Source organism: Ciconia boyciana, chromosome 8, assembly GCF_034638445.1.
Source record: "Ciconia boyciana chromosome 8, ASM3463844v1, whole genome shotgun sequence".
Lineage (NCBI taxonomy): Eukaryota > Metazoa > Chordata > Aves > Ciconiiformes > Ciconiidae > Ciconia > Ciconia boyciana.
Window position 1 is genome coordinate 34,039,992 of NC_132941.1, and position 11,547 is coordinate 34,051,538.

At 42.8% G+C, this 11,547-nt stretch overlaps 1 protein-coding gene across 1 annotated transcript; it reads right to left on the reverse strand.

The window, feature by feature from the left end:
* Nucleotides 1-6,565: 6,565 nt before the first annotated feature.
* Nucleotides 6,566-11,214, reverse strand: LOC140655110 (protein NDNF-like). The gene is made up of 3 exons (XM_072869111.1): nt 11,027-11,214; nt 8,897-9,030; nt 6,566-7,914 (listed from the first exon to the last, which is right to left on the reverse strand). The coding sequence occupies exons 1-3, from the start codon at nt 11,212-11,214 to the stop codon at nt 6,566-6,568; spliced, it is 1,671 nt and encodes a 556-aa protein (XP_072725212.1).
* Between the last annotated feature and the right edge of the window lie 333 nt (nt 11,215-11,547).

Consider the following 11,547-nt stretch of genomic DNA (forward strand, 5'->3'; position numbering starts at 1 on the left):
GACTATTTGCTTCAAGTCCCTGTTCTGGTTTTGTGGTGGGTTTTTTTTGTAGCTGATCTGTTAGATGTGAAATCCAGGTCTTACAGCACATTACCTTAACAGTGTGCTGTGTGTGGTTATTTTGAGAGGCATCTAAAGAAGACTCAGAGATTGAGTACTTCCTTAGAGTCATGGTCTCAGTATAGACAACATGCTGCATGCTGAGTTCTCCCATTTGTGTGAGTCATGAGCTACAGGAATACTAGGGGCTTAGTGGGTTTATATGCTGGCACTGAATCTTGGAGACAGAAATGAATCAGCAGTGAGGCTCAATCAAGCACAATCTTCCTTCTTCTGGAAAGAGAATGAAAAAGTGATTGGTATCGCAGTTACCACTGTGGTGCTGGTGCCTGGAAAATGCTGCAGGAAGGGCCAGGACTGATGTATCCCACTGGCAGCCTTTATCAGGGCTCCTGCAGAGACCTGCTGAAAATGAATGTCATTCTGGAGAAATCTCTGTCCAGGCAAAAAGGCTTCCTGAGTAGTAGGCAACTTACAAAAATGAGAGCTGGATGTAAAATGTGGATCCAGGCTGGGCTCTTCCTTTCCTTAGAAGCTTCTAACAAACTCAAATTTTACCTCATTACCTTCAGACTCTTCATGCTTTTCTTCTGCTCCCACCCTGGTCTCCTTTCCTACTAGGTTCTGCTTTCAAAGCAAATTACCATAAGGGTCTGAAACAACCCTTTTCAAACTGAGCTCCCAGGTCACCTCAGAGCCTCTTCTGTGTCACTGATACCAATACCTGCAAAAAGAAGCAGCACTCTCTGGTGCTTACCTCCTTGGTCTACTCTGCTGTCAGCCAGGGGAAGGCTATCCTTGTTCAAATGCTTTCATAAGTTTGAGGTAGAGGAGCAGCGCTGCAGATAACCTTCAGAGCAAAAGCAGTATAGGACAGGGTATACAGTTTTCCAGGGATAGCTCTTAGTCCCTGTAAGCAAATCCTCAGTCTCTTGCAGAGGCCACAAGATCAGTGACCAAATTCCCCAAAGAACAAACCCCTGACAAACTGCGGTCTGTTGCCCATGTCCCAGTTATTGGTGGGAGGTAAGTCGCTGCTAAGTGTTGTCAGTGAGACAGGGAAGTAACATTCAGAGAACCTCCCTCAGGGCAAGGGCACTACAGGAGAAGATACAAGGTTGTTGGGGGTGCCTGGGATCACAGCTTGCTGGGCAGATGATGCCTGAACTAACACTCCCCACTTAACCTAATGAAATCTGTGACTGTCCTTGGCACTACTGTATTTCTCTGTTTTACAGGAGCTTTGGCCCCATCAGTGATGGCAGTCTTGAACATCTCGGGGGCAGTGGGAACACTGGTGTTACACTCCTTTCAGCAAGTGCCTATCTTTTTTTGTTCCTTGATGTCACTTTTTATGCACTTTAATTTTAAACAAAAAAACCCAAACAAACTTGGAACACTTGAAAGACTAAGAGAAAATAAAATGTAAGCTCTTTGGATTTTTCTTCTATCCGTTCCGCCTTAATCTTATCAGCAAGATGCTTGGCTTGTTAAATTTGCTGAAATATTTGCTCCTGATAAGCCTTATCAAGTAAGCTCTTTCTGCTTCTCATACAGCATGACACTGCCCTCTCGTGCTCACAGGCCTGGCGGCAGCACGGCATTTCATGTGCTGCCTGGGATGCTCAACCATCTCCTGGCAGCATTGGCTGCTAGACTGACAGCAGCTCATGCCAGCAGTGGTTGTTAGCCCAGTATCTTCTGGGCTCATCCTTGAGTTATATCATGTTTCTCTGCAGAAGAATGCAATGCAGGAGTCTGACATATTGTTTGCCTCTTCTAGTAAATTTAGCTGCTTTTTACAATGCTATTTCTTAATATTCCTTGACAGACTTGCCCAGGAAATACCTGTTGTTTTGCAAGAGAAGAACATTCACCTGTCTGTGCTTTGTTACACTGTTGATTTCTCAATCCAGCATGTGCAGAATAGGTAACACTGAGCAGCCATGCATCTTTGTTCACCTTCATCCCCAAAGATACAATAATCTATTTTGTTTTGCCTGGGTTTGTTATTTTGTTGAATGAGTGTTCAGCTGCCAAGTCATCCATTTTTCTCTAAATGCCAGAAAGCTTCAGTTGCTTTAACAGTACCTGAAAGCCTTTGGCATTTTGGGGTCACTGGTTTGGACGTGCTGTCAGTGCTAATATTATTTACCTTTCAAAATTAGATTTTCAGCCTTGTGCAAAGCTACATGTGGCCAGGTTGTTTAACTGCACTGTCCATGGTTCATAAACTCCACCCACCAAAACCCAACAACTAAGAGTAATGAAACCCAAAATGGGAGTGATGTATATACATGTAAACAAACACATCAGCTCTGTGTCTTTGAAAGCAATTAGTGAGCAGGATTTCAGTCCAGCACCTGGGGCCAAAACAACAAGACTATTTTTAACATGTTGCTTAAGCTAGAAGCAAGTCTTCTGAGTAGGAAGGCATTAGCCAGAAAAAATATACAAAGATGAAATTAAAAAAAAATGCTCAAAGCTGTGAATGCATCTCTGAATGTATTTGTGGGCAGATAGGGAACAATTTCTAAAAGACTACTGGATCCACTTTGAAGGGTATTTACATTTGTTAAGAAACTCAAAGTAACAAGGAATGAATAAATGGGCTGTTAAATACTAGGGGAAAAAGGAATGACAAAATAGATGATTCTCAATGTCTGTTAAATATTAACGCATAAATGTCATCAGTCCTTGAACCCAGTGTCAGAAACCTCTACGCTGGTTTTAGGTGGTAGTATCTTTCAAAGTGTATAACTTAAACGAGCAATTATTACTATCTTGAGTTATGTTTCAAAGTTTCCAGCAACAGCAGTTGTATGAAATACTGGAAACTGATGCTGAAGAGCCCCTTGCTGTACTGGTTTGCGGCTTATGGGCACACAATGGCAAACTTAGAAGCCTGTGCTTTATTATTTCACTGTTTTGGATACCTGCACCTCATTTCCAGAATGCAAGTGGTGATTTGTGAGACTGAGCCCGCAGGGGAAGGGGATGTGGATATGAAACCTGTTTTCTCTTATTACTTGCCCTCTCTGTTTTTGGTACCCCTGACCCCCACGTCCCATGTGGAGGGGTGGCTTAGCAATGGCAACAGTTCTGTAAAAATGCTGGGAAGAGATGCATGGCCCCAGGCTTTGATCTCAGCTGTGACAGGACTTGAGACATGACAGCTGGAAGTGCACAAAAGCTGGGACCCACCACTGAACACTAGGAAAAATACTTTGGCCTGATAACTATGTTGAGGACTTTAAATGATCCACAAAAGCAAAACATTGCTCTTGAAATGTTCTCCATGAAGATCTCTGTCTGCACTTCCTATGTGATTCAGATTCAGTGGGCATAGGCAGCAGATAGGAAGACCTAATGACAGCTTAGGACAGGCTGGACTGAAGCAACTGAGCTTCCCTAGAAATTCAGCAAGAAAGACTGCAGAAAGCATGAAGAAAAGAAAGGAGGTAAATGTGGCTTGGGAAATGTTTATGGTCAGACTGCAGTAGGCAAGCACTAGTCAAATGGGAGGGAGAGAAGATGGAAAGATGCCAAACAGCTTTGAAAGAGAAGGGCTTTTGAGTGTTGAAGACAGGGAGCTGTGCACACAAGCAGTTGGTAGGGGTAGGAAGAGCACCAATGGTATAACACAGCACCTTTAGTTTTGTTGTGGATAAACCTCTGAAACTTCACTCCCAGGATAGCAGTCAGCAAAGTGACACCCAACTTAAAAACCAGTGCACCCGAAAGGCTACCTTATGGTATGGGCATGAGTGAATTGAAAACAAGTTTGCAGTCTGGCGCACACAGGCAGAATCATAGTGGAAAGATCAATGGAGAGGAATATTTCCTGCTTGCTCCTGGGGTCTGTATTACAGACCATGGCTGGCTGCATGCATAAGCAAAGTGGGCTGCTACCCGGAAGGCATGTTGCCTGCTCTGCTTAGATTAGAGGCAATGGGTTTTGACAGAACAGCATGTTCCTCTCTATAGCCAAGCTCTCCCTCCTGTGTGCAGGGACCTCTGCTGATGGAGGGACTGGTATGTGTGGGTGGCAGCTCCTCCTGTGAGCGAGGGACTAGCATCCCTCCCAGCAGCAGCAGTAGTCACTGCTCTGCTTGTGTCACAGCCTGGGCTGCAGGAGCAGTAAGTTGTGGTCTTCAGAGTTCCTCACTGGTCTCTGCCTCAGCCAGTCCTCTGCATGTGGCAATGGCCAGGGAGAGGTGGAGTAAAGAAGAGCTGGTGAAGATGGGAGGAGGAAAATCTCTTGGCTCTTCTCAAAGTCCCCCTGAAATATCTGCTGACCTGCAAACCTGAACTTCTTTCCCTCCAGATTCTGATTGTCAGTCAACTCAGTGCTACACCAAGCCTTTGCTTATGTACCCCCTCTGACTGCTCAGCTCTCTTTCTGCCCTCTCCCAGACTGTCCTTCTATCCCTTCCTCAGACCTCTTGGCTACAGCCCTAAACCAAAGTTTTGCTGAGAAGTCTAAAGTCAGTTCTGTTGTGAAAGATACTCTTCAGCAGAGGCACTGGTATCCGGCAAGGTGCCAATGTATCTTCCTCTTCCAAGTGGTATTTTTGTGGCATTTGTATATAGAGGGCAAAAGCAAGGGTTAATGCTCTGACAGGCTGAGGGCAGTGGATTAAGAATATATTGTATCTGCAATTAAACAGATCTTCCTGTTCCTCCTCTATTATTATTATTATGGGTTTTATTACAGTCATTTGTAGGGCATCTAAGTGAAGTTCATCCAGAATATAAATGCCTGAAATTGAGGAGAATGAAACATTAAGATTTCCAAGTGGAGATGACCTCTGTTGCTCGTTGAGCTCAGACTATTTTTGGCAGGAGCAAAATGAAGAGAAGGCTTGCCTTGGAAAGAAGGCAGCGCAGCTGCCAGCCCCTGTAATTAGCCAAAAGGCCTGCAGAGTGTGGGGAGGAGGTCGCAGAGCACGCGGCTCCTGCCGTGGCACTGCTCAATCCAGAATAGCGCCTGCAGGAATGTAAAGCCTAGCCAAAGCCCAGATATTGCAGCTGATCCCATGCGAAGGCCAGAAACCTTCTGGGACTAATGAGTCTGCTAATGTATAGCGTGCGCCGTACAGGGTGCACAATGCTATAAAGTCTTTGGAGCAGGAAATGCATCAGTCCTCTGTGTATGCACAGAGGACTGATTCAGTCCTTGCCAAGTGCCTCCAAGCATGCTTGGAGGTAACAATTATTCAGAGTAAACGAGAACCTTGATAACCCTGAATTGCAAGCAAACTTCTGAAGTATACAATAATGGAATTAATCATTCATATCTTTGCTTAGTGTAATTGTAGAGGAAGAAGAATTACAGCAGGCAAGATTTCTCTGGCAACCTCTTGGTCAGTGAATCTATTGTATCTCTTTATATGTAAATTCCAGACCTGCCAAGAGCCTATGTGCAAAATGTTTTCTGCTGATAATTGAAATTGAGTGTAAGGGTTTTTTTATGAAGACTTCTAATTTTTTTCAAAATTTTTTTATACTATGTCTCTTGTCATTTAAGGAAGGTAAACAGGGAAACAACACAACAAAAAAAGTGTTTGTCAGGATTTTTACTACGAATATTTTCCCTCCATGATATTTAATAGGAAAACCACATTTAATTTTTCCTAAAGCAACGCATTCATTGATACAGGCTGGATTAAGGATGTAACGAGTGAGTATATTACACTCAGGATTCACATGGTGGTGATAGACATGGGCTTGATATCGGAGACTATAGATAAAAACCTCCTTTCCATGGCAAGATTCCTTACTTGCTGCTTTCCTCAATGGGCAGCAGTATATTTGTACATTCCCCAGAAAAGCTGGATCCAGAGCCTGTTCCTGGCCTGAATTTTGTCTGTTTCTAACCAAGCACAGTTTCTCTATAGAAATGAAAGCCAAGGAAGCATGCAGGTAATGGGGAAGATGTATTTCAGCCTGCTTTGGTCAAGGTGTGGAGCTTTACACCAGTTCCACTGCTTTTTTAATGTCTTTTTGTCTCCATCCCTGTTCAAGCAGTGGGGAATTCCAGTTTCTCAAGAGGAGCTTGATTTGTGGGGTCTCTCAATTCCTTGTTAGCTGATGGAGTTAGACAAAGTTGAAAACTCTCTGGGACTTTAAAATAATGACGTGTGCTTCTTCAGAGGCATTTCCCATCACTTCTGTATTGGATTTCAGAAGCATTTTAGGTAACCAGTCTATTTCTCATGGGTGCCATTGTGGGTATTTTATTTCCACGTGCATGGATTTGTTTCACAGGTCTGTTTTTGATGTCTGAATGAGACAGCTGAGGGGAAAAAACTTTATACAGGAGAGAAGATGCAAACCTAAGTGTAACAATCTAGAAAACTAAGATGTTTCCTCCATAGAATCTCAAGGCTTTAAATTTTTAGTGAGTCAGCATATTTTAAACTGCACAGGCTATGGCATGGATTGGCATAGATTTTTATAATAGTCTTCATTCACTCACTTCAAAATGTTTCTTTAAAAACCTTCAACATTTTTTTCTGGTCTTCACAACTTTGCTGTGATATCTGACGGGGATGCCAGATGGCCCAAAGAGATAAACATCAAACAAGTAAAGTGTCCCTGCATCCAGCCCTTTGATGGTCTCTGTGGTGACGGCTCGCTGGAGATTTATATCATAGAAATACTTGCACAGCACTTTCTCTGACTTGTGCTGAGATTCAGGTCCAGAGCACCTGTCCACACTCCGCAGTTCCATCCAGACCTGATCCTCTTCAATCCTTTTCTTGTACACGCAGTACTTGCTCTCCTCTTGTGTTCCTAGCCAGGCAATGGTGACAGAGTTGCAGGTCCTCAGTTTACTGAAGGACTTGATTTTTAAGCTCTCTGGAAGAAGTGGGAATAAGGGCTTGTGGAAATGAGGGGACACCTGTACTTTCACAGAAGAGTTAGACTCCTCTGGGGACCTCAGCTGCACCAAATATGTGTCCAGCAGCTTTCCCTTCAGTGAGAAATACCTCAGCCCTGAGATGTTCTCCAATGCCACTGTTTTACCATTCTTTGTTATGTGAACCCGTACTTGGCCACGACACAACTGAAAGATGAATTGTATTTTCTTGTGCCTCGCCTGGTACTGCAGACTGTAGAATTTCTGTTTTTTCCCATCCAGGACAACCTGAATCACTTTCCCATCTTTCAGCTCCATCACCTTAGGTTCAGGTTCTTCCAGGGTTCTTGCAAATGTCCCGGTGTAAGCAGCGCTGGCATTTGTGAGGAGGTTGACAACAAAAACATCAAAGTAATACTGAGTGCTGGGACTGAGATTGGGCACTGTGTAAGTGTTCTTGGTACCCATGCATATCTGCCTGACTTCCCCACTACTTGCTTTGTTGATTATGCTCAATTCACTGTTGGACAATATCATCACCTGCTGTGGTTCAAGAAGGTACGGAGAGAGAGACAGAGCTAATGTAGGTGGCAGTTTCATTCCAGAGGATCTGATTGCTGTCTCAGCAGCACATAAGCTCTTATAGTTGTGCTTTTCATTAACTAGAAGACAGTACTGGATGTTTTCTCTATGTTGCAAGACAGAGGGACTGTGTTTCCAGGTCAGAGTCACTGTTGTATGCCCAATGCCAATAACATCTATGCGTGGATCCATTGGAAGTTCTGGATAGAGGTGCCCAGATGTGTCAGTTGTTAAGTACACGGTAATGTGTGTGTCTCGCTCAGTGGATAAGAATTCTAGCATGTAAAGGGCAGAATGAGAAGACATACCCATGTAAGTCTCTACAGAATTTCCCTTATAGTTAAAAATGGTGGACACCATGCTTGGAGCCTTCTGAGATTTTGAGAACTCTTGTGTATCATGATCACCTGCAGGCAAAAAGCAGACTTGTAACTTTTGTTTTAACAGACATGAAATACAGCACATCGCATAGGTTTTATTGTTCCTATGTCAGAGAACATCCTATTTTCTTCCTGAAAACAATAATTACAACTCAAAATACTTTTTGCTACTGGCACTTTATTAAAATAAAATTTGAGTAGCTTTTATTTAGCAGTGCATTTGTAGAATTATGTTTTCAACAATAATATAATCATAAAACCACAACTTGCAAAAGCTTGACTTGTATTGTGCCTGATGTCCCTACAATTTTCTTCTTCCAGTGGCTGTCTCTTTGGGTACTTTTCTTCAAGGAGACTCATACTTTCTATGAAAGGAGCTTTCTTTGGTTTAGTTTTGTGCCACTGACTGTCTCCTATGAAGAGGAAAAATTTATTACTTCAAAGAAATGTTATTTGAACTCCTTAGTCAGGTGTACCTGCCTGAGAGGTAAGAACTTGTTAATGGCAGCTTTCAGATTTCAATTTGAAAAATTAAGTCAAAAAATCATGAAGGAGAATGGAATTTCCTCTTGGGCTAAAGGCAGCATAATGCCCACTGCCATGGTAGATGGTATTCCTAGAAAAATAAATGGCTAAATCTTCTGTGGGGAGAAAAATGACTGGTTCAAGTGGCTTAAGCCACAGAAAAAGAGCTGAGACAGCAGAGGGAAGTTTGGGCCAGTACAAACAGCTTATGAAACTGATCCGTGTTTGTGGAGCCCCAAACACCCAGTGTTGTTCTCAAATATTACCCTGTGATTTTGACTTTTTGAGATGTAATCCTTAATTTACTTGAGTTGATGGCAAAATCCCATGGGCTCCCACATTTCACCCATGGAGATGTCTTCTTCAGCCCATGGCAGTTTACAGGAGAGGGAAGCATGGGATGTTTAAGCTTGTGGGAAATTTCCTGTAACACAACTTCTTATGAATAACTTACGCTTTCCCCGGATCTTACCAAGGGTCTTACCTCGTGCTGCTTTTCCAAGGAAATTTGCTGCAGCCTTGTGCACAAGTATGCTCCATTCAATGGGAACATCACAGGGGGTCACTATTATTGTGAAAGGTGCAAGGGCTCTGCCCTCCTCCAAAACAAAGTAGTACCTGTAAGTGTGGATTAAAAACAGAGGGGAAGTGTTAGGAAATCCAAGTCTGCCTGAGACTCCTTGTAATCAGCCATTCTGATGTGGGTCACTCTACTGTGGGTAGAAATAACCACTCCCCTTTGAGGTACATCGACACAAGGGGATGGTGAATGTCTGAAATCTTCAGCTGTGGGAAGAATACATACTCTGGTTTTTTTCTAATACACAAATATTTGCTGGAAGTTTTATCCACTTAACATAGGCAATATTTTTCCCACTGAATTTTAACATACTTCAGGTGAATATCATATCTCAGTACTTACGTGGTTATTTTGGATGATGGATGTGATAAACTGACTGCCTTCCAGATAACCACCCATTGGCTAACTCTGAGAAATTTGGTATGCTTTTTCCCAGGATTTCATGACTGGGAGTTCAGTGCAAGCTCTTAGAGCGTATACTCTCTCATATGTGCTTGCATATCTAGGTCTTCCTGGGTGTCAGATGAAGTGGATATAACAGAATAGTTTTAGCCAATCCTGAAGATTATCAGATGTCAATGGCAGTTTCATCCAGGCAAGTTCTGACTTACTTGCCTTTGTGACAGAGGGTGCTGCGCATGAGCAGTACAAAGCAATGTCAGTCTACTCAGTCAGGTTTTGATTCCTGCTTATTTATGGTAAAGCCTAGCCTCTTGTCTCACTCCTTCGGTCTTCTGTTTATTTCTGTTGTTTTGGTATATATGGACTGTATACAGCCACAGAAATGTTTGGACTTGGGTCAGTCACTCTGCAGTTAAGCGAAGGCAATTCGAGGATTTTTTGTTCATTGGTGAGACAAGCCTAGTCATTATGGATAGATCATGTCAGCCTAGAGGTCTGGCTTAGAGGTCTGGCTTACTTTCAGGATACGGCTACTGAGCCAGAGTCAAGCTTCACTGGCAACAGCTCCACATTCTTGAGTCTTTTACTTTAAGCCAAAATTTTCATCCCTTGGTTTCCTGTTTGGATGACTCTGGGCTTCATAAGGTCCTCACCTGATCAAACTGAAGGGGGTTTTGCTTCCTAATTGCAATCTTAATGTTATGCCACAAGAGCATAGCAAAATTCACTTTTCTCTGAGATTTCAATACCTCTTTGCCTTTAACAAGGAGAGTTCCTAGTTTTGCTCTTGTGAGCATCGTCACATTATATAACATGTACCATGTTCCAGTTTCTTTCTGTGCAATGCATATCAAGACTGAACCATCTGTCTCACTCTGCTCCGTGACCACTCTGCGCGGGTGTATGTCAAAATCTGTATGTGTTGCTCACTGTCCAAAGTGGAGTCTGATTAAACCACTTGAAGTGCATCTCTTCCCAAACAAGCAGATCAGTCTCTGCTACCCAAGATGCAGTGTCAGTTGTAATATCTAGATCACCTATATATCTAGATATGGCAGAAAACTTTGCAGATATTTTGGGGAAGTGAAGAATCTGTGGAATTTCTGCATGCAAAGCACTTTTGATCTTAGCAAGCTTTAGTACCATTCAACAAAAACACTTCCAGCATGCAGGACACTGGCAGGAGCTTTTCTGATAAGATAAGAAGTCTGTGCAGATATTCTATTGATTTTTGAGATAGTTAATTTGCTAGGTAAAATTCTTGTATTTTACAGTGAACGGAGGATGGCTGATGTGTCTCTGCAGTTCTGGAGCCAGGCTGTTTATGTGACTTGACTGTTTGCTGTTGGAGCCCACTCGTTCTGTATCAGCTGTGCTGCTGCTCTGACAAACACCACAGAAAGCTGCCTGAAATGCATACGTGAATCTAAACTTCATCTCAGAGGGTCGTTCCAGATTCTGGGCAATGTAATGACACTTAAGCTTGACAGCAATGGAGCATTTCTCCAGAAATTCAGTGGACACTGATAGAGCTCTGCAGGTGCATAGCAATTCTTGGTTTGTACTGGTAGTGTGCAACTACCAGTGTCACAGGGAAGTATCTGAGAATAGGAGTGACTGATCTGCTCTTACCTTTTAGGTATATCCTTCAGCAGGTGAACTGTAGTTTCCTTACCATCAGCAAGTATCAGGGAGTGGTAGAAATTGAAGAGATCAGTCTTGAAGCTCTGTTGGGAACTGGTGGTGGGTGCTTTTATGGAATGACACAAGTAAGCCGTCATGAGAAGATGGAGAGGCAGATAAAACCAGAACCAGGACATCTTCAGTACTTCAAAGTGAGATGACAAAAGTGAATGGAAACTGCTGTCTTGGGGGAGAAAACAATCAGTGACCTTCTCTTTCTGTGCCTTTCTTGGTATTTATCATTATCAGAGCAAGCCAGGCATTCAAACACTGCCAGTCTCCATTTTGCGAAATTACTTAAAGTTCACAGAGAAATATTTCTCAGAGGATCTCTCTGCAAAGATTTAATGGCAGAAGCTGCTATGAAGTCTTTTATTATAGAAAACTATAGTCAATGTAGCACAAGTGTGATATCACAAGACAGTTATAAAAAAAACTTTCACTGCTGACAAAATGAGTGGTGAATTACA

Coding starts and splice junctions, on each gene's coding strand:
- LOC140655110 (XM_072869111.1), bottom strand. CDS start 11,214: ATGTCCTGGTTCTGGTTTTATCTGCCTCTCCATCTTCTCATGACGGCT. Junction 9,031..11,026: donor CTGAAGGATATACCTAAAAG/GTAAGAGCAGAT, acceptor CCACACTTACAG/GTACTACTTTGTTTTGGAGG. Junction 7,915..8,896: donor CCTTGGAAAAGCAGCACGAG/GTAAGACCCTTG, acceptor TTTTGCCTGCAG/GTGATCATGATACACAAGAG.